This window comes from Mytilus edulis, chromosome 3 (genome assembly GCF_963676685.1).
Source record: "Mytilus edulis chromosome 3, xbMytEdul2.2, whole genome shotgun sequence".
NCBI classification, from domain to species: domain Eukaryota; kingdom Metazoa; phylum Mollusca; class Bivalvia; order Mytilida; family Mytilidae; genus Mytilus; species Mytilus edulis.
In genome coordinates, this window is record NC_092346.1 from 83397574 (window position 1) to 83422630 (window position 25057).

The 25057-nt window shown below is 31.2% G+C and overlaps 1 protein-coding gene across 1 annotated transcript; it reads right to left on the reverse strand.

Moving 5' to 3' along the window:
• Positions 1-822: 822 nt before the first annotated feature.
• On the reverse strand, positions 823-22742 carry LOC139514558 (S1 RNA-binding domain-containing protein 1-like; the record flags this gene model as incomplete). The annotated part of the gene is given in 17 exon segments (XM_071303935.1): positions 823-1599; positions 2584-2682; positions 3206-3291; positions 3919-4089; positions 5306-5470; positions 8937-9043; positions 10743-10825; positions 11417-11508; positions 12710-12808; positions 15775-15871; positions 17213-17370; positions 17956-18164; positions 19154-19355; positions 20658-20754; positions 21345-21483; positions 21958-22075; positions 22523-22742. Coding segments are annotated over 17 exon segments (2394 nt in total). The 3' UTR covers positions 823-1345.
• Between the last annotated feature and the right edge of the window lie 2315 nt (positions 22743-25057).

Sequence of the window (25057 nt, forward strand, 5' to 3'; positions counted from 1 at the left end):
ACGACGACGCAGCCAACGTGATAGCAATATACGACGAAATTTTTTTCAAATTTTGCGGTCATATAAAAACCATCTACTTCAGAACATTATAAACTGTTATCACAGATATATGTCTCACCTTTTTGTAATTTTGATTATGCAAATGTTGAAATCAAAATAGCAATACTTTAACATCTTACACAATTTATGAAAATTTTCAAAGTAAATGAACCATAACTGAGTTACATGGCTAAACAATCTCCATGTAAATGAGATGTGCCAATGCTTATACAACTGCATACCAAATACCATCATGACCATTGACTTATAATAAGTCATTCTCAAATCTAAATACAAACATTAACTTGTAAACTATAGAAAAGTTTCAAAGCCAATAAGAGGGGGTGGGGCTATTTAATCTCCATGGAAACGATACTTGCAAATGCCAATAAATTTGCATACCAAATATCATTGACTTAACATTAGCAGTTCATCTTAAACTGATCTAATCACAAACTAATACATGTAAACTAAGATAAGTTTCAAAGTCATTAGACTGTGACTGAGGGGTGAGGCCAAATATTCTCCATGGAAATGAAATGTGCCAATGCTTATACAACTGAATACCAATTGACATTGGCCTACCACTAATGGTTCCCCTTGAATTGACCTAATCGCAAACTAATACATGATAACTCAGAAAAAATTTCAAAGTCAATAGACCATGACTAAGGGGGCAGAGCCAAATTATCTCCATGGAAATGAGATATGCCGTTGCTTACACAACTACATACCAAATATCATTGACCTACCACTTGTAGTTCCCCATAAACTGACCTAATCAACCATTTATTTTACTTTCTTTTCCATGTTGACATTCTATTTATATTGTTTCAGTCTATTTATTTGACTTTTTTACATTCACTTTCAATAGCATGGCTACACTAAGATGTAATATTCAGACTTTCAGATTTCATACATCAGCACATTACTATTTGTATCCTAACGACTGTACCTTTACTGTGAAGTGATGTTGTTGAGACTCTCTACAACAATCTTATCAATTTAATACTAGTAAATCCATCAAAAAATCAATAAAATTACAATCTAGAAAAAAAGAAATGTCGACATACTACAATATTACAAAAAAGTCTCTGTCAATATGATGCTGTAGACTAATCATCTACATTTCTGACATTATATATTCATATTTTGGTCCATAACTGTTTTACTGATGATTCATAATATCTAAGGCCATATGTTATTTCACACACTTCCACCATAATTGATATCCGTCCTTGTTTGCATCGTCTTTTGCCTGAAACTGATATCTGTTGAGATTTGATACTTCACATGAAAAGCTATATCAAGTGCAATGAATTTCCAGACCAATTCTTTTCTTGCTCAGTTCCAGTGAGATAACTTTTACAGATACTTTATCTCCAAGATTTAATTTTGTATTTTTCATTTTCGATACATGTATCAGTCCATTTTGTCCTACACCTATATCTACGAACGCTCCAAAGTGTGTAACATTTGTTATTTTTCCCGTCAAGATTGTTCCATTTTTCAACGAATTAATGTCTTGAATTTCTTTTCTGAATAATGGTTTCTCAAAACCTAAAAACAGAAAAATACAACTGTTATTTGTACACATGGTTTATCTAGTTAATAAAAATTTAACAATGATTTCACAAGGTCTATTGCTTTGGATTATATATATCTTTTTGCTTGCTCGTCCAGCCTTTTGGTGTATTCTTTTACAAGACACAACATTACCAGGGTTGAGTTCAATATCGTAGCAGCTACGTAGCCGCTATGTAGCTGCTATCAATATCTATTTAATATCTAGTATATAGCTACACGTTCAATAGTCAAAATCTACGTAGCACTACGTAGCCTCTACGATATTGAACGCAGCCCTGTATAAAAATAAGCTGTGGTATGAATGCCAAGGAGACAACTCTCCATCTTTAATAACATATAATCTTCTCAAAAGGAAAATATGGATGTTTTCCTTCACTAATTTTTTTTTTTTTTTTTAATTTAATGTTGGAAGCCAGCAGTAAATAGGGAACAAAAGTAAATTACTTTTAGTCAGTACCAGACAAGCAAACTTCCTGTTTAATAAAATTTTGATTGATCAATTATATCTCAAGGTCTGTGACTCATTTCACAAAAAAATCTTATCGGAAAATTACTTTAAAATCATGAACGTTTCAGTATAACTTACTATTAATTTTAGTCGTATGATTTTTTTGTGAAAAGACCCCTTGATTTTTATGTCAATTTTCACAAGAACTAAGTTATCTATTAATGACAATATTGATAATACAACTAAAGCAATAATATCTGCCTTAACACCACATAAGAGGCATAGCCCATGCTTTATTGACCACATTAGATAGATAAAGGATAGACCAAAACTATAAATAGATAATGAGGACTTTGTAAAGGACTTAGTTCAAACAAAAAAATGCCAGGTTTGAAATTTTGTATGCCAATCTCGTCTACAAAAACCTCATCAAATGACTGTAATTTATGAATTCTGTTAAATCCTTTAATTGTAAAAATCTTAATTAGTAAACCAAGATTAATTGTTACCTTCTCTGTAATCATAGGAATATGGTTTAAGGAATGCTTTGACAATCAGATCAACTGTTGGCTCTCCTACTGCAAGGGTAGCTGCCAATTCCTCTGTGGCTATAAAAAAAGTGGGGAAACTTTAAATTATCATGCACACACAAAAAAATCTCTAAAGGTGTAGTGACTATATCATAGCCAGAGAGTTATGTACAAATTTCAACGAATGTTTTTTACTTTATTTCCAACCGTATGATTAATACATATATTGCAACTGTGCTATTTGTGCTTTCTATATAAATGTTGGATTGAAACTATATTTTTATATTTATGTATATGTTTAATAACTTTCCTTTTATGAAAAGATTGCATTCTAAAATATTTTAAGTTTTCTTACTTTCATTTTTATATAGAATACTTAAAATTGAGAAAGGAAATGGGGAATGTGTCAAAGCGACAACAACCCGACCATAGAGTAGACAACAGCCGAAGGCCACCAATGAGTCTTCAATGTAGCAAGAAACTCCCGCACTCAGAGGCGTCCTTCAGCTGTTTTGCTGTTAAAATGTATGGTGAATCTAATTAAATGAATTTTCTGATGCCAATGTAGCTAGATTAAACTAAATTAAATAAATTGTCATACTTTTGGTCTTCATATAATTCTGTACCTCTCTGATGAACACCTCTTGGCCAAGGTTTTCTTTTTTAACTCCTATCATATTCATTAAACTACAAATCAAGTTTAAAAATCTAATATCAGAACATCATGGATATTTTTTTTACATTAATGGCTATAAATCTAGTAGAAATTGTTATTGCACTCTTTATCTATTTGCAAAAATGAAATACTCTTCTATTATAGACATTGTATACAAATTAGATCAATGCTTCGAGAACTGTAAGAGTGATTTTTGTTTAATTTATTTTTACAACGTTTCATATTGAATTAAGATATTGTTGACATACATTCATACAAGTTTTTTTTTTTAATAAAACCCATTGAGATCTTGTATATTTTACATGATTTGCATGTCTAAGCTGAAAATGCTACTTCTATAAGCTTTTTCAATTAACACTGCTTTTCCAAACATTATCAAAATAATATGAAAACCCTACGAATAATATGACATCTATCAAAACATGTAAGATGGCAGCTGTATCAAGGCAGGCCGATAGAACAATATTAACAAACTTTAAAATGTACTGATCAGTTTATTCAGCTGAAATGAAATGCATTAGACATCATGCTTAATAAGTCTTGATGTAGTATGGATATTTTAGTCATTGAGTTGCTGTCTCAAGGACATATACCCGCCATTTCCTTTTATTCACATTGTTAGATCAAGGAGTACACACCTTTCTGCTGCACAATAAGATTCTGGATGTATCCATGTTGTATCTAGGATGTTAGGTTCTAGACTGATGGAGTCTTTCTTCTTTTTAGCTTTCCCACCACCAGTTGTAGGTTTCTTTCTTTTTCTTCCTGTTTTGGTTTCTTCAGGTTCTTCTTTACATTTTTCAGTCTGACTAAAAGTAATAAAATCAAGATTAATTATTGTGTTCATGTTAAGAACTAATGAAAGAAAAGAACAACGAAAACACTAATATACTAATTAATTTATACAGAAAAAAATATTAAATGTAAACCTTGCCCCATATTATATTATAAATTATGACTTCCTTGTGAGAGGTTGAACTCTATAAAATACACCTGTTGCACTGTCAATGATAGGACATATTTCTATTGCAATAACAACATTTAAATCACAATGTTTTACATAAATATGGATCTTCTCATTTTTACAATGAGACATTATCAAAGTTTGATAAAAGTTGAGCATAACATTAAAAAATAACAACAAACCTCCTTTAAGGTTCAATTGATGCCGTCAAGACTTTACAAACATATTGACATTAACTGATTTATAAGTATGGTAGCATAATAAAGAGATTTAGTAATTTCTATTTTTCCAGTAAATGAACTTATCCATCTGATGACTTAAGCCTTTTACAACTGATTTTTTATAGTTTGTTCTTATGTTGTACTGTTACACCACTGCTCCAGGTAAGGGGGAGGGTTAGGATCCCACCACATTCTGTATGTATGTGCCTGTCCTAAGTCAGGAGCCTGTAATTCAGAGGTTGTTTATCGATGTGTTACAAATTTGTTTTTGTTCAATTTTTGTACATAAATCAGGCTGTTAGTTTTCTTGTTTGAAATGTTTCAACATTTGTAACTTCCGGGTGACTTATTGTTGTTAATTTCTGTGTCATTTAGTCTTTTGTGAAGAGTTGTCTCATTGGCAATCATACCACATCTGTTTTGTATTATATTATATACTGTAAATTCAGAAATTACTGAGAAGTTTTTATTATTGCAAAAATGCAACATGGTTATAATTGCAATAATTTAAACTCGCATTCTAATTTTTTTTATATGAACAGGATATTTTTCAAATTGCAAAAAATAAAATTGCATTTTAGTCAAAAATCACAAAATCGCAATAATAAATGCACGCAATAATTTCTGAATTTACAGTATTCATGTACTTCTGATATGTCTTATAAATAAATATACAGTCAAATCTAAATTTCAATAGTAGGAGAAAAACCTGACAATCTTGGTGTTTTCAAATTATGTTGAATGAATTTTGAAGTAAATGTAAATGTAAAATGGTGGATTTTTCAATCTTAACATATTACATTTGCAAATATATCTCTCAACAGACGTAATGTTTAATACCCTTCAAATGAAGCAATGACTCTGATGAAACCTGCACACTGTTCGTAAGACTTGTCACCGATACCTTTCACACATTTTACTTGTTGTCTGTTGACAAATAAACCATTACTTTCTCTCCATTCTATTATTTTCTTAGCTCTTGTGGAATTCAAGCCTGCTATTCTCCTGAAATATTAATATCCAAATTAAGCATTTAATACACTTTTTTTATAAGTTGTTATGGCCTTTGAACAAGCTTTCAGAACCTGTAACTCTCACATCTGTACTTTGTGTATTTTGTGCTTTTGTGCTTAGTATCCATCTCATGAGTTAAGCCCTTTCAAACTTATTACTATAATTTGTTATATAAAGCTGTACAAGCTAAGTGGAGGGAATGACATTAGTAAACATGTTAACCCGCTACATTCTGTATGTGCCTGTCCCAAGTCAGTAGCCTGTAATTTAGTGGTTGTTGTTTGTTGCAGTACATCTTCCAAGATTTTATTCTGTATGCATCTATATTGGAAAAACATTGACTACGACTTTTTATAACCAATAAAAGGAATAATTTCATCAAAAAGTTAATTGCATTCAGTCTTCATTGAAGGGCCTTTTATTTAAAGATCTCTTTACAAAATAAATGGGGAATGTGTTCATGGAACACAGATGATGCCCCCTGCATATAATATTGTTCAAATAATATTTTGTAAAAGTTTCATAGCATTTGGTTTCAAGAATGGAAATGAATAATTCAGCAATTTTTTTCATTTGTAAAGGGGCATAACTCTAGAAAAGTAAAAGTGATGCCACCAAAATTCACTTGATCTGTGTTTTGTAATAATAAGCATTGTGTATAAGATTCATTACATTTTGTTGAGGTAAACTAAAGTAAGCGAATGGAATGAAAAATTCAGCAATTTTGAACTTCTCATAACAGCGTTGTGAAAATGTGTTAAATTTGGAGGCATTATTATCTGCCCTTGCTATTACTAGATTTATTTCACTTGACTGGGCGCGGTTTAAAAAGTTCGCTTTTTTAAGACCAGTCCATCTATAGACAAGAGTTTTGGGATAAACTCATCAATGTAGTGTCCAGTTATTCGTCTCATATCATACACTCAGTTCTTTTGTATAATAATAATAATAATAAATTCTTTATTTAAAGAGGGTAAACTCAGTTAGTTACAATCAACTAATCTTCCCTGAGGCCCTCACATACAAATTACAATACAATCAAAACAGATATTTACACATAGTTAATTTACAGTCATGTAGTTCAATGTATTGTTATTAACATAAGATATAATGCTGTTTAAGAAGTATACATGTAGTCAAAAAAATCAAATGAAAATAAAAAAAAATATACATTACAAATGCATTGTCATGATTGTAGCAAATATTTCTTATCAGGATTGTGTTAGGTACTTCTTGATACTTTGCTTAAAAGTAAAAGTGTTTTGAGCCTTACGCATTTTGTGTGGTAGTCCATTCCATAATACTGATCCAGAATAAGCAAAGGATTTCTTAAATAGTTCAGCTTTTGGCTTAGGAACTATCAGATTACCTTGAGTGACACCTCTTAAGGAGTAAGGATTATTATCTGATTTCAGTTTAAACTTTTGAACTAGGTACATTGGTGCTTCCATACGCATACATTTATATAGAAGTAAATATTTGTGGTAATTTATTCTATTGTCAACTGTCATCCACCCAAGTTTTTTAAATAAGGGGGCTGAGGGGGATAAAGGATCTGCATCTAGAATTAATCTTGCTGCTCTTTTTTGGAGTTTTAAAATTCTTGTTTTCCCTTCATTTTTACATTCACCCCAAATAATACAGCAGTAGTCAATTAAGGGAAGAATATACCCATTGTAATATGTTTTCCTTGCATTTATATCTAAAAACTTCTTTATTTTAGAAAGAAGGTATATTCTGGATGATATATTAGCACAAACTTGGTCAATTTGATTTTTCCAGTTAAGTGTGCTGTCAATTTTAACACCTAATAATTTTTCACATGAAGAATTTTGTAAGACTTTTGAATTTATTATCAAGTTTGGTTGATAAGTCTGAATTGATAGTTTCTGTTTTGTTCCAGTAACCAAACATTTTGTTTTATTTGCATTAATGAACATGTTGTTCATTTTACACCACTCTTCAACCCTGTATAAATCTTCTTGAACATCATCATGTATGTTTTCTATGTTTTTCCCAGATTTATGAAGAGTGGTGTCATCAGCATATAGGTCTGTTTCACAATTTTCAATACATAAGGGAAGGTCGTTTATAAATAGTACAAACAATAGGGGACCAAGTATAGAACCTTGGGGGACACCAAATTTTATATGTTGTTGTTCAGAATAAACATTACAAATGTTTACCTGCTGTTTTCTGTTATTGAGGTATGACTTAAAAAAACTAACAGTAGCCTCACTAAATCCATAAATTTCAAGCTTTAAACAAAGAATATCATGATCTACCAAATCAAAAGCTTTTTTAAAATCTAATAAAATTGCTAGATTTAAATTACCATCATTCATTTCTTGCAACCATTTGTCAATGATATTGATAAGTGCAGTTTGACAAGAATGCTGCGGCCTGAAACCAGATTGTGTAGGGTGTAAAAGTTTAAGTTTAGATAAATATTTGTACATTTTATTAGAAACATGTTTTTCTATTAATTTTGATAAAGTTGGAAGAACAGATATAGGTCTGTAATTTGTTGCTAAAAGCTTGTCACCATCCTTGAAAACTGGTGTTACCTTAGCATTCTTCAGTAATGAAGGATATATACCAGTATCTATCATTCTGTTAAATATATATGTGAGAGGTGATGCAATAAAAGGGGCACTTAATCTTAGGATTTTTGGACCAATATTATCCATACCAGATGCTTTATTTATATCAAGTTTTGCTAATTCATTAAATAGCTCATTCATATTCACTGGTGGTATAGAAAATTTTTCATGTTTATGTAATTTATTTTTAACAAATTTACTAAGATTACTAAAATCTGCTTTGTTAACAGGTGTATAACTTCCTTGTTCTCTTAGTTTTTCCGCACAGGAAGTGAAAAAGTTATTAAAAGTATCAGCTATACATTTTTTACTTTTAGTTGTATTGTTATCTTCTGTGGCCAACTCATATGGTGTATTTTTAACTTTTCGGTTCAGACTGTGAAGACATTTCCATAATGTGCTTTTGATGACACTGATACATGATTAGAATTCAATAAAAATTATAACAGCAATCATCCTTATCACGCACATCTTCAAATAGACTGTCCTTATGCAAATTAAAACATAAGCTCCGCCGGATCAGTTGAAATAACATTGGTAAAACCCTGCTTTTACTGCAAATGGAGAAAATGTTGAATGTTTGGTATTTAGATAAAAATTTATAAGCAAATCAAGCTCTCATCATAATTTAACATCTTTGAATTTGAAACTAGCCATCACATGTCTTATAGACCATTGCACATCAGCAAAAGGACCATCACACCTCGGCGCAGACCATCACACTTCTGAGTCCCCATCGCACCTCCGAGTCCAACATATACAATGACCTATCTCATCTTTGTTCTTTTAACTTGAATAGTTAGTTTTCTAAATATCATTCATATATTTTAAGTTCACAACATTTTAAATATTACCTGAGTAAACTCTCACTCCCAGTATTAACATCTACTCCTACAAAACTGACACATTCTTCCACCACTGAATCTAATGACAGCTTCAATTGGTTCTCTGGCATGTCATGCTGGTTATAAATAAGTTTATAATCAAATTATTCATCGTCTGTTAATTAAATACTTATAGTCCTCTTTATTTTCTTAACATGACTGATCAAATGGTTAGTTGAAAACTAGATCAAGGATTTTTATCATCTCTAACTTGGTCCACACCAATTTAATTTCTTGTTCTACTGATTTTTGGACTCCAAAATTTGGGGCGAGCGAGCGATTTGATAATTTTAATAAAAAAATATTTAATTTGCAAATTTTTGAGGCGAAGCTTGAAAAGTAAAGGCGAGCGATTATAATTTTTTTTTGTAAACATAAAATAGTAGGTTTTGACAATATTAAAGCTTAATTTATCACTTGTACTTTGACATTTCTTTAATTTCTAAAGTATTTTTTCCCTGTTCACCAAGAAATAATTAAATCTGGTCTATGTATGTGTGACTGACAATGAGACAATTCTCCATCCAAGTCATAATCAGTTTGGGGACAACCCCTTAATCATGTTAATGTTATAAATATCCCTTTTACATGTTTTATGAGGGATCAATATAAGTTATAATATATTTGTTTGTACAAAAGGGCTCATATTTTCTAAAAGAACTATATATCTATCTGGTATTAAATGGTCAAAACATGTCCAAGAATTTTGTAATATTCCTGGACTTTAACCATGTTAACACATTCACTTTAACAGTTTAATATTATTCAAAATAAGTGGACCCTTCTTTTAGAAAAAGTTGTTTAAAATATGATGTAAATCTCCTCTTTTTGAGTACAAAATTCTAAGTTTTCAAAGATTTTGTACAGAAGAACTATACAAATCCTTGGTATTTCTATTTTCTTTTCTACATCAGTAAAATGACCCCTTGTCTGAGGGAGGGTTGTTCTCAACCTGATAATAACAAACACAGGTCAAAGTACAGCCTTTTACACAGGGCTTTGATACAGACCAAACAGCAGGCTATAAAGGACCCCAAAATTATTAGCGTACACAATTCGAACAGGAAAACCAACGATCTAATTTATATATCATGTATATCCAAACGGGAAAATATGAATGAACAACATCAACAAACGATAACTGCTGAATGACAGGCCCCTCAATCAATCTGGACAGGTGCATAAACATGCAGCGGTTATGGATAGTTTTGTTTCGCCAGCATACAATATAATTGCAGTTGAAGGCAAATCCTTCAGAAGTTCTTTGTACTTTATTCTAACAACAAAATTTTTTTTTGATAGGGAATATACTTTATGTTCTTTACTGGTATTTCCAATATAAATTTATATCGGAGCACTCCCGCTTTGGATAAATAGGTTCCATGCTAAAACAAATATTCTCACAGATATTTACAAAGTGTGGTGGAGTGCTTTTATGTTTAAAATCGGTATATATACAGGTTAGACTGTGATTTTAAAAACAAATGTTGACATCTTTTTATAATATTTACAAAAAGAAACGGTGCGGGAAATGGACATGATTACATTTCCGGATGCGAGAAGCGGGAATATAAAAAAAATAAAAATAAAAAAATTCTGTTTTGAAAAAAATAGGTGCAGGCAGGTCCGTTGAACAAGGAATCAAATTGGTGTGGCCTAATGAAAACAGTTTTGTTAATAACATAATAAAAACTACATGTTAGCAAAAAATGAAAAAAATCTTTGAATTCTAATTAATAGACTAGAAACCCCTTCAATAACTAAAAATAATCATACCTGGTACTGTCCTACACCTATGTGTTTGGGCTCTATTTTTACAAGTTCTGCTAGAGGGTCTAATAATCTTCTTGCTATTGATACTGAAATGTAATCAATTAAATCATATGATTATTGACTACTAATGGACCCCATTACATACAAAAACATATGGAAAGAAATAATCTAATAAACTAACTAACTTTGTATACCGATGGATTTACCTCAACCTAAAAAAATCCATCTGTAGTAGTTATAAAATGATATATAAAAGAACTATCACTCAAAATGTTATATTTTCGTATATATAGGGCTGTGTGCCAAATTTTCATTTACATGTATATGCCTTGAACTTTTAAGAGTTTAAACTTATAGTAAAATTCTGCTGCAATACCCCTCCCTTCACTTTGGGTCTTTCTCAGAATTTAATCTGGCTGCTCTCCATGTATATCATACTGGTTAAATTCCCAAGTTAAGCCTCTATGAAATGAAATGAAGAGATCATATCTGGGAATCAGCAGGTAAACAAAACGAATGTCTATGAATATTGAATATATCCCCAAAAGAGTTGTGGCTTGTGAAACAACTGTATTTTTTACAAAGTGCAACCTAAAGTTGTTGTCTGTACATTTACCAATATGCTTTCATATCAAAACAGAAAGTAGCAATTTCTGATAAATATTGTGAATTTTTACCTGCCCCTCTAAGTGAAGGATCTAAAGTAGGTAATTCCTTCTTGGCTTGATCAGACACACTGTATATGGATGCTCCACTCTCATCTACCACACTGTAATAGTTCATCATAAACATTTCATGGCAGTGTAATCATGGCACCAACAAGTTAGTGTGAGAATGACACTTGTAACAATATTTGAGAGAAATTTCATCATTACTTATGGCATACTACCCATAATTCATTGAGAAATGTAATGTGAATCAGTTCCATCAAAAAATAATTAGCAATTAACAATGATGTTGATCAAAGGTTGTTTTACAGCAAATATTGTAATGTCTCCTTATCACATTTAAGAAAATTATAAAAAAAAAATTGTAAGGGGTCTCAGACGCCTACTTTTGCTGAAAATCACAGGCTCAACAAAAATGAGGAAAAAAATCAATTAAAATATTCCTCTTGATACTATCTTTTGATTGTCAGAAGCTTCTGTCCAAGTTTGGTAAAAATTCAGGATAGTTTATGAATCTAATAAATGTTTAAAAACTTTAACTGCAGACTGTATGTAATGTTAACTGGAAGAAAAAACTAAGTCCATTTATAAGTAAAATACAGATACACAGGTACAAAATATTAACAAAATTTCCTTCTAAATACTAGCTTTTGATCATAAACAAGCTTCTGTCTAAGTTTGGTACAAATTAAAAGTAGTATAAGAAATTTATTAAATTTTTAAAAATTTAACCACAGAGTGAATGTGTTGTTTCCTGGCAGAAAATCTAAGTCCATTTAAAAGTAAAATACGTAAAAAACGGATTAATTGGTTTACAAAATTTACTTCTGTTTATTATCTTTTGATCATAAACAAGCTTCTGTCCAAGTTTGGTACAAACCCAGGATAGTTTAAGAAAGTTATTAAAATTTTAAAAACTTTAACCACAGAGTGAATGTAATGTTTCCCCACAGAAAACTAAGTTCATTTATAAGTAAAATATGGAAAAAATGGGAATTTTATTTTTACAAAATTTACTTCTTGATACTATCTTATGATCATAAACAAACTTCTGTCCACGTTTGGAAGTAATCCAGTATAGTTTAAGAAAGTTATTAAAATTTCAAAAACTTTAACCACAGAGTGAATGTAGGATCGCTTAGTCTCGCTTTTTCAACAAAAGTCGAAGGCTCGACAAAAATCCTTGAATAACTTAATTTTAAAATTCATTTCCATTAAAATCTATAAATAGTCTAGTTCTTTCATATTTACCTTATACATCAAAATTAAAGATAAACAGATAAGTATGATTAAACAGTTTACCAGTAATTCATCTTCAGGTATTCCTCTTTAATCAGGTTAGAAACATAAGTTTCTGACTCTCTACAAGCGACTCCATTTCCGATGGCAAATATCTCACACCTGCAAAAAATCATTATAAAATTGAGAATGGAAATTGTAACTGACCAATAACATTCAATACATGTCCAGGGCTCACACTACTTCAGAATCATAGGGAGAAGTGACTTCTCTTTCTGAAACTGATAGGGAGAAGTGGTGAGATTTGAAAGAGAAGTGCTCCTACGCATGCTGCGCTACAATGCTTGGATTTTACTATAGTATAAAGGGGCATATGTAAATAATGTTCTTTTTATATTGTTCAATTCATATCTGAGTATACAATTACAGTAACAGTTCAAATTCAAAGTTGGTGAAGTTTAGGTTCTTGTGAGAAACTACCAACTAAATATCTAGCACTAAAAAGATTATTTTTTTATGTCAAAAAGGTAAAGAAATTATGATACATTGTGTATATATTAATTACAATTTAATTAAAAACTATCTTATGTATGAAATTCAGTGTTTCTCATAAAAAAATATATGCAAAGTTAAGCTGGGCCATAATAAATTGCATTAGTATAATAGTCTCAGAGTTAAATCAATATTTTGAAACAATTCATATAAATTATATGGAATTATATACACTAATCAATTGGATGTAACCAAAAGTCTGTTAATGTGTGTGGAATGAATAATTTTCCCTTTTGGGGTTTATATTCTTCTGTGAGCTGTTCCATCCATGCCTCTGTAGTTATTATTGTAAAAATACGGATTTCGGTCATAGCTGGTCCGGTTCTGATCCGTAGTTAGAAACGGTCAATGGCAGACGAATGCAAGAAAATTTAGAAAAATAAATGATGTTTGGAAAGGAAAATGACGTTTTTAATGCAATAAATGGATTGAAATTTACTGGAGACATTTTTACATGAAGTTACAAACTTATTTTGCCCCCCAAAAGTTAGGTTGATGTACGTTTTTGAGTATCAAGCACCTGAAGTTACGGAAGTTCATGAAGTCATAAAAAGTTGTCTTTTAATTAAACAACCTGCTACACACTGTAAAGACAATGCTTCAATCTCTTTTCTTAAGAAGATTAATTGTTTATGTCTGAATTTCTTTAATTATCAATTAACAAGAATGTGTCCTAAGTACACAGATGCCCCACTTGCACTATCAATTTTCATGTTCAATGGACCGTGAAATTGGATAAACAAGAATGTGTCCTCAGTACACGAATGCCCCACTCGCACTATCATTTTCTATGTTCAGTGGACCGTGAAATTGGGGTAAAATCTCTAATTTGGCATTAAAATTAGAAAGATCATATCATAGGGAACATGTGTACCAAGTTTGAAGTCGATTGGACTTCAACTTCATCAAAAACTACCTCGACCAAAAACTTTAACCTGAAGCGGGACAGACGGACGAACGAACGAACGGACGCACAGACCAGAAAACATAATGCCCCTCTACTATCGTAGGTGGGGCATAAAAATCTAAATTTGCAATAAATTTAGAAAGATCATACCATATGGAACATGTGTACTAAGTTTCAAGTTGTTTGGTCTTCAACTTCATCAAAAACTACTTGACCAAAAACTTTAACCCGAAACTCTCACTTTCATTTTCTATGTTCAGTAGACCATGAAATTGGGGTCAAAAGTCTAATTTGGCATTAAAATTAGAAAGATCATGTTATAAGCAACAAGTGTACTAAGTTTCAAGTTGATTGGACTTCAGCTTCATCAAGAACTACCTTGACCAAAAACTTTAACCTGAAACTCGCACTTTCATTTCTATGTTCAGTAGACCATGAAATTGGGGTCAAAAGTCTAATTTGGCTTTAAAATTAGAAAGCACATATCATAAACAACAAGTGTACTAAGTTTCAAGTTGATTGGACTTCAGCTTCATCAAAAACTACCTTGACCAAAAACTTTAACCTGAAGCGGGACGAACGAATGAACGAACGAACGAACGAATGAACGAACGAACGAACGAACGAACGAACGAACGAACGAACGAACGAACGGACGAACGGACGAACGGAGGCACAGACCAGAAAACATAATGCCCCATCTACTATCGTAGGTGGGGCATAAAAATTGATGTTTTATCAACTTGGAAAAAATTGAAAATGTCCGATGCCAAAGCGACTGAAAGGAAGTATCGTTAACATCCGGGCGAATTGTTTTCGCTTTTGGGGGTCGGGTAAAGCGAAGTGACGGTCAGGAAAGCGACTTCTTCACCCAAGTCGCCTGGTAGCGTGAGCCCTGATGTCTTTCAACTGTGCGTAGAAACATAACCCACATTTATCAAAATTTACAAGCCTGAGGATTATAAACAGAATAAATTTACCATTGGAAGAATATAAAACAGATTTCCACGTTTTGACTTCATTATTTAAGCAACAACAAATACTGAATAATAATCAGGAACATTTTGAAATAAAATAATCTGTTTTGAAAAATTTCAGAAATCATTAATTACATTATTAAACAAAGACGCTAGGCTATGCTAGGTAAACTCAATTTGCGATAGTAAAATCTACGTTTTACGAAGGCCAAGCTTTAAATACAATTCAGTTATCTCCTGAATCTAATCAAAGTACTTGTAAGCACTGAGGGTAAAGATTGCTTCAATCTAATAGTGGGAAGTAAACTTGAATATTGCATTGGTTGTAGTTGATTTAACAGCAATTCTAGACAAAGGAAGATAACTCCATTTTTTTTAAGATGAATTTAACAATGACATCATTTATATTTTTAGAACAGATATTAGATTCCTACATTGTAATTTTCTTGACAAGTTTAACATCATTTTGTGTCTTGAATATCTGAGCATATATTACATCAAAATATTTCTGGATATGTTCATGGATAGGATGCATAGAATGTTATGATCAATGCACTATATTTTGTGTATCAAAAAAGGTAGTGATAAGCCTTGGAAGATTTAGATATCAAGTCAGTCCCATAAGGTTTTGATTGCATTTCATGCAATCTTTACCTAAACACAGATAAAATTATTTTCTACATCAAGCTTACCCATATTGTTTGATCATCTGTAAAATTTTCATTTTCTCATCATACTTGTTACTTTTATAATCATGAATATAAACTATCTCAGTGTGAACAATCTGGCCTGGAATATAAAAAGGAACATTTTATCATTTCCACCCCTTTTTAATATTATGATATAATAAGTTACATTTGTATCTTTGTTCATATCTGCATAAGTACCCCAGTATACTCTGAGGCATACCGAAGGGTGTACAATTTCCTGCAGGGTGTCAAAAAACTATATCTACAGATATGAACATAGATGAGAAATTTATCCCCAGCCTTAGTCAAAATCAGGCAAATTATGGGTAATTTGGACACAATGTGTAACATGAAAGCAACGTTTCAAATATAAAAAAGTTTGATTGAAATTTGGAAATTTGACATACATTTTACAGGGTGTAGGTCAGGTCATCCAAAAAATATTTGAGCCAGCCAGACATTTTTTAAAAGTCTTATTCCAATTTTAACTGCTTAACACTATAGGTTCTCCCTTTGGTTGCAATTGCAACCTACAGGTAGTCATGTAACCACTGAAAGATCACTGATTTACAACTTAGGGACCTGGATTATCATCATTTCACTCAAAAGAACTGTTTACATTTGCATTTTAGTCTTATGTAATGCTGAAAAGAAAGAAGTAATTTTTTAATAATGATGCATTTTATTTTAATTTTATTTTAATGTTAATCAGAATTTTTATCAAAATTGCATAATAATCATTAATGAGGATTAGGTAAATGAATTTGAAAAGGAATAAAAGTGGCAAGAACAAACATGGCAAAATGTAAAAAAAAACATCACATAATCAAGTTTTTATTGTATTTCTTGCTTGCAGTACACTATAAAATGCACCATTGTCAGGCATATTGAATTTTATACAAGCCAAATGCCTGTAGCAGTTTTATCTTTCAGAATACCAATCAGGCAATGGACTGAACAAGTATGAATTCATTCTTTCAAAATGAGTAGCTAGTGAATATGTCAGCTAATTGCAAAATAAAGATTGTGGTTAGTATAAATCAGGTGCAGTGTAATCAATATATTCTTACCATTCATTTCTGATTATTGTTTTTTTTGGTATACTGAAACATAAAAAACTCTCATGCATAGGCCTATCAAACTACTGAAATACTCATTTGGTATAAATGACAACATATTTCTTGTCATTGATCCATGAACAAAAGGAGACTTGGGGGTATACATAAATTATAAAGAAACCCAATGACACATCAAGTAAAAAAGAGATTTACAGGTCAAGTTGACAATACCAACAAATACTGGCCATGTATAGCACATGTGTTCAACTAATTAATGAATTAGTATTTTATTCTGACAGAAAATTAAGAACTCTTTGTAAATCTACACATATTTCTATTCAACACAAATAGAGTTCATATTTGAAGAAATAAAATATGTGTACCTGTTGCTGTTATTACTGCTACTTTACAGCCATTTTTGAATCCTGGATCTAATCCCAGAATGCACTTTCCCTTGACAGGTGAAGCTAGAAGTAAATTCTTTAGATTGGTAGCAAATACCTCAATTGATGCTTTTTCAGCCTTTTTTGTCAATTCAGACCTAAGGAGAAAACAAGTTATATCTACAATCATTTCAAATGTGTATGGATTTATAGTTAGCTTTGTTATAATAAAGAAGAACAGATTCCGATGTCCCCACAATGCATATACATTATCTGTATATTGAGCAATTATTGTTTTGTTCATAAATCAGGCTATTAGTTTTCTTGTATGAACTGATTTATATTTGTTATTTTGGTCCTCTTATAGTTTACTATGCTTTATGAGTTTTCCCTTTGTTAAAGGCTGTACAGTGACCTATAGTTATTTCTATGTCATTTAGACTCTGATGGAGAGTTTTCCCTCAGCAATCATCATGATCATGCCATATCTTTTTATTTTCAAAATAAAAATATTATTTTTGTACATTTTTTTCAAACATATAAATCTAAAGAGTTTTAATTTGTACTTTAAAGGAGATCCTTATTCCATTATACCTTAAAATCCTTTAACATTGCCATGTTCATGAATTCCCATGACCAGGATTAGTAAACAATTTTCAGTTTGCTGTTTGACACATAAACTAGGTCACAGAACAATTGTTTTCCAGGAAAGTATCAAAAGATGGTAATATTTATGTATTAACCTGATCAATCGGATCATTTGAGGATGTGCCAATCTATCATATGCATCACTGATTGCCTGGGTAATAATGTTCATAGCATATGTTCCTTGATGAGCTCTGTTAATAAAATTCTGACTGCATTGTCTCTCATACATTGATTTTACTTTATCTGGTACATCTATTTTAACTGTCAAAAATTTGTTGTGTTCACCTCGATTAATTGCTAGCACCTGAAATGTAAAGGGATATCACTGACAAAATAATAGTATTCCATTATGATTTGTATACAAATACTTGAATGTGATTGGTTAGTTAGAAAATATGACATTTAAACCCTGCAACATTTTTTCGAAGTCATGAGCCTGTGTTACAGTGGTTGTTGTTGGTTCATTGATACTCATATTTGTTTTCTTGTAAATTGTTTAGTTATAAATAAGGTAAATGTAGTTAGTTTTATAATTTAAATAGTTTCACATTTTTATGATTAGGGTTTTAATAGCCTATTATACTGATTGGGTTTTTCGCATTGTTGAAGGCCATACAATGGCATATTATTGCTCACTACCACTTGAATCAAACTCATATGGATAGCTGACACTTTTTAAACTTGGTTAGCTATCATACACATCTCCAAAAACAAATAAATTAAAGTTGGCTGATGTAATGTTATGGTGCAGATAAGAAATGAGAACAGTCACTTTAGCAAACAAATAAACTAACTAGTGAGAATTTAAATGACATGCAAACATAAATTATATAAGTCATAAATTATTGATTTTTTTTTCTACTGGATGTTAAGAAATAAGACAAGAGTGTGTCCATAGTACAAGTATGCTCCATTAGTATTAAAATCAGAAAGATCATATTATAGGGAACATGTGCACTAAGTTTCAAGTTGATTGGACTTCACTTTCATTACAAACATGACAAACTACCTTGACAAAAAACTGTAACCGACCGACTGACTGACCGACTGGCGGACAGACAGACAGATCGACAGACAGACAGACAGACAGACAGACAGACAGACAGACAGACAGACAGACAGACAGACAGACAGACAATAAAGACAATTTCTTGATGATGTTTTAAAAGACATAAAGTTGCCTGGTGAGAACATATGTAACAGGCAAATTAATCAGGGTTTCTAATTAAGGTTTTATGCAACCCATTATTTTAACCATTTGAGGTTTCATATGTTAAATAAAAAAATAGTTACCTGATGTGGTTTTATATAACAGACATTAAAATTAGAGTTGAAATACTGTTCATATTTATGTCTACTTTCTTCCTTGATGTTCACTTCCTTTTTTACGACTTTTTTCATTTCTGCATTTTTAACTGTCTTTGAGTCTTCATTTTTTCCAGACTTTTTTGGTTTGCATTCAGAAGTGACAAGCTTAATATCCCTGTATTTTGACCTATTGGAAAGAACATTTAAAAAAATCTGTTTACTTTGAAACATTTTTAGATAAATATACATAACTATTGGCGGTTAATAAAAAATTCTATATCCTAAAATGAATATATAATCTTTTATCATATTTTTGCCTCTTTATCATAACTAGCTTATCTTTATTATAACTACAATAGTAAAGCTACAAATCATTTAATTGCATAAGCATCATGCTTGTATCTTTAAAGAGGCCAAAAACTTATATTCTGTCTTTTTTTCAAAATTATTAATCAAATAATGAAAAGCTTCAGGTCCGAGACCACAATTATTTCGTAGTGCATTTCTTTTAGAACATAAATGAAAATAAAAAAAATCACACCTGCGCTTTCTCAAAGAAATTTTTACAGTGTGTTGTACTACTTTTGGGACAAATTATATCAAAATTATAGAAAACTTCATCGGCTCTAACTCAAAATATGGACAATTTCATGTTTGGGGCGTCTTGAAATCTTTTGACAGCTTCCGAAGTGCTAATTTTGAACCTTTTTCACCTGGACCAAATTACTACTTTCCTTTAAAATTCTGGACCCAAATTTATTTAGTGTAATTTCACCCCTACTTGCAATTTGAGGCATTAAACATGGAGGAACAAATTTGGAAGGGGTATAAAAATTAATGGCAAGTAACCCACTGTCAACACTAGGGACTATATTCATGAACAACGAAAATCAAGGGACGACAATTGTGGTCTCGGAACTTCAATAAGATTTTTCTTACGGTACTCCATGGGGCATTATCAAACTTATTTTGGTAAAAGATAGACATAAAATCTTTAAACCACATTTTTTTTAATCCTTTAGTCTTAGTCTATCTATAGCTGCTGTAATGTGAATTTTGACGACAATTCAGCAGTATTTGGGGCATTACCAAACCAAGCTTGGTAAAGGTATAGTTTTTGGCTGAAAAGAAATTGTCAAGAAACAGAAAATTTGATGGCCAAGATGCCCTAAATTGCTCAATTAGCATTTTGTCATATTTTTATGGCGAAAGAAAAATTCCCAAGTTCATTGAAATTTGAGACATATGAACATTAAAAAATCAAACCAATTGACCTAACGGTAAAATAAATGTAAACTAGATAAATGTACCCAATGAATCATCATCAAGAAAAGGAAAACTGATAATTGAGAAGAAAAGTCCCTCTATTGTTTTCGGCTTTGGTATGAAAATTACTTGGAGAAAATTAAAAAATCTTAGCAACCAATCAACATTTTTCTATTCTTATCCCTAAGGGACACTCAGAAGAGAAAAATAAGACAATACTAACCACCCTCTTATAAAATCCATGCTATCTTTATGCTTATGTATGATATCTGCTAGTATATGCTTAACACCAGTTTCTACATCTGACAACTTCTGTAAACCTGAATTATATAGATGTTTTTTTATATAAAGAGTGATATAAATTCTTCTTAGGGGTATACATACATATCATTTAGGAATTACATAATCTTTTTTTATATACTAATGCTATTTTAAAACAGAATTTTAGAAAAAAAACACTTTTAAATGTATAGTATCCGTATAAATATGTATGAAATTTCAATGTTTACGTGTATGAAATCAATGCAAAAAATCAGTGGATAAAAGAAGAAAACAATTACACAGATTGAACAGAAAATGAATGCTATAATTATTTTTTTTTCAGACATGTTATTACAAGAGCATTAATAACAAAAAACTTTGGTAATCAATAGTCAAAAATACATCACGTCCATCAACATATCACAAATTAATAAACAAAAAATCTAAAAATAAATGTAGAATCTAATACCATAAAAATGTGTTGGCTTACTGCATTAGAGAAAAAAAATTCCAACTGAAATCTGATTTTTTTTTAACTTTTCTTTCAAAAAAACACAGTTTAATATTACAGGACATTCAAGTGTTCAAAAGTATGTTACCATATTATGTTTTTTATCTCTCTTTTTTCTTTATATATAATTTGACATACCTTTAACATTTGGATCCACATACTGCTCAAGTTTACCTTCCCAGGGCCTTTCAAGGAATGTTATAGCTAGGGGTTCTAAATTGAGAGCTCTAGCTCTTTCTGCTAGTGTACCTTTATGTCCAGGTTTGAAAGGGGCATACTAAAAATATAAAAGTGTAAAATAACAAAATAATTATAGAGTTATTGAGAATAACTAAATAAATAGTCATTGTGGATAGATTGAAAGAATTGTGTACTTGATGTAGTGATGAAAAAAAATATACATAGTAGATAGGACTTAAGCATGTTAAGCATATAACATGAATTAGCATTATTGTTCAAGAGCAGTAATGGATACAAAAGTGAGATGAAAGGACAGCAGATGAATTGACAGACATCTAATCAATATACTCATTACAATACTGGTAAAACATTCGGATTCAAAAAGCTGGGGGTTAACAATAATGTATCAAAAAATTCATGCAGTAACTGAATACATGCTCAAAAGTTAAACTTCATGATTCCAGAGCCAAATTATCATAACTCTGTAATGTGCTGTATAAAGTTCCTTACAAAAAGTATATACAAGTAATAAAATTTTACATATATATCTTTTCAATTATCCTGAACTTACCAAATCATCGACCTCTGTTATTGTTTTAGAATTCTTCAAGCATTTTTCTAATCCCTGTGTAAGCTTGCCTAGTTTATTGATAGCTTTCAATACAGTAGCCATCTTATTCTGGACATGTCTGAAATTATTAAAACGAACATATGGGCAATTTTACCCTTAAAGATGAAAAGATTCAATAATAATTGAGGACCTAGGTTTTTCATTATATTTCTGTTTTGTTACCCATTATACTGTACACTAATAATTTTCTGTAGACTGACATATGAAATAAAATATATATTTTCATCATTAAAGTACATTTTGTGTATTTGCTTTGTTTTAATGATTCAAGTTGTTCTAAATGAAAACATATTGATACAGTTTAATTGTCCAACACTTTTGTAGCAATAAAAATAGCCAAAAAATAGATGTGTGTAACATGGGACTACTACACTAATTATAATAGTCCTAGCTATATATAGGTGTAACTTCCCTTCTTTAAAAGATTTTTATCAATACACCTACAGTTTATAGATTGATCTGAATTATTATTCATGAACACATATATTCAAAATCAAATTAATACCTGAGGTCTTCTAAAGATGACTGAATATCTCTGAGGTTATCAACTTCCATCCCTCCAGTCATTTCTTTACGATATCTTGCTATAAACGGAATTGTGCAACCTTCTTCCAAAAGTTTAACAACATTTTTAGTAGACCATTTTGGAAGATCTAAGTCTTCAGCAATAGCCTCTTCTGTCTCCCAGTTTGGATCTGTATTTTTTAACTCTTCACAAGCCATATCTGCATAATAAATATTATTATTACATTGGTTGCAATGAATTACATTGATTTCCCAGTTAAATAAAAACTGATAATTTCACATGTGAAATAAACATGGTTATTTCACTCTCTGACGTCATACATGTACAACAATAGGCGTTGTCAAGACGTCGATAACGTCGGATCAAAACAAATATTGTCAATGCGTAGGAAAAAGATATACATGTAGTTCCTTACATTTTTACATTAATTTCATAAAAAAAAAAGCCATTTGCCAATGTAATAAAAAGAATAACTAATCGCCGTATTTGAATATAAAAAATAAGACAACTTGTGACCGAACAGCGCTATGGATTAAACTCGTGCTGCGCACTCGTTTAATCCATGCGTTGTTCGGTCACGCGTTGTCTTATTTTTGATATTCAAATTCGACGATAAGTTATACTATAAAGAAATTGACTTTCATGAATAGAATTGCAGATATGAACTATAATAAGTGATATTTTTTTAAATACACATAAATACATACATTAATATACTAACTTACATGAAATGACATTATCATTAACAAGAATGTGTCCATAGTACACAGATACCCCACTCACACTATCATTTTCTATGTTTAGTGGACCATGAAATTGGGGTAAACACTCTAATTTGGCATTAAAATTAGAAAGATCATATCATAGGAAACATGTATACTAAGTTTCAAGTGGATTGGACTTCAAATTCATCCAAAACTACCTTGCCCAAAAACTTAAACCTGAAACTTGAACTATCATTTTCTATGTTCAGTGGACCATGAAAATGGGGTCAAAACTCTAATTTGGCATTAAAATTAGAAAGATAATATCATAGGGAACATGTGTACTAAGTTTCAAGTTGGTTGGACTACAACTTCATCAAAAACTACATTGACCAAAAACTTTAACCTGAAGCAGGACGATCGGACGAACAGACAAATGAACAGGCGAGCGAACAGACTGATGGACGCACAGACCAGAAAACATAATGCCCCTCTACTATTGTAGGTGGGGAATAATAAATAAGTGCAATATCAAATTGTGGACTAGGATATTAACAAATTAAAGAACCTTAGTGAGCACGCTCACATACCCCACGTCCCCACATTGTCATTGGAGAAATTAAATAAGTACAAGAAAAAAAAATTGTATAAGAAAAAATATTGAATAATAATTTCCTGTCAATATACATAGTATGTCCTTATTATCTGAAAAGGTTTTGTGAAATTCTGTTGTGTGGTTTAAGAGGAGTTGCGATGACAAACTGTTGCAGTAGTACATTAAAGTAAATAAGTTCAAAGGGGTGTAACTCCTAGAAAAAAAATTGAATCGCAATTTCCCGTCGATATGCACAACTACATAGTATGTCCTTATTATCTGAAAAGGTTTCGTGAAATTCTGTTGTGTGGTTTGAGAGGAGTTGCGATGACAAACTGTTGCAGTAATACATTAAAGTAAATAAGTTCAAAGGGCGTAACTCCTAGAAAAAAAATTGAATCGCAATTTCCCGTCGATATGCACAACTACATAGTATGTCCTTATTATCTGAAAAGGTTTCGTGAAATTCTGTTGTGTGGTTTGAGAGGAGTTGCGATGACAAACTGTTGCAGTAATACATTAAAGTAAATAAGTTCAAAGGGCGTAACTCCTAGAAAAAAAATTGAATCGCAATTTCCTGTCGATATGTACAACTACATAGTATGTCCTTATTATCTGAAAAGGTTTCGTGAAATTCTGTTGTGTGGTTTGAGAGGAGTTGCGATGACAAACTGTTGCAGTAGTACATTAAAGTAAATAAGTTCAAAGTGGCGTAACTCCTAGAAAAAAAAAAATTGAATCGCAATTTCCCGTCGATATGCACAACTACATAGTCTGCCTTATTATCTGAAAAGGTTTCGTGAAATTCTGTTGTGTAGTTGAGAGGAGTTGCGATGACAAGAAACAGGACTGACGGACGGACGGACGGACTGACAAAAGGACTGACGGACGGACGGGTAAAAAACATTATACCCTCCGCAACTTCTTTGCGTGGGGTATAATAAAGGTACTGTGGATTCATTTATTTTCTAAGTACCAATTTTCATGGATTACGAGAAACTTGCATGTTCGTGGATGTTTAATTTAGTGGTTTTGCCAAAGTCTGCATATAAGCTTACAGGAAATTTGTTTTTTATTGAACATTTAATTTCATGGTTCACCTGTAACCACGAAAGCAACGAAAATTGGTATCCAATGAATAATAATGAATTTACAGTATCTGATATTACATAAAACACCACAAATGAAGTGATTGTAAAGGTCAAGTTACAAATA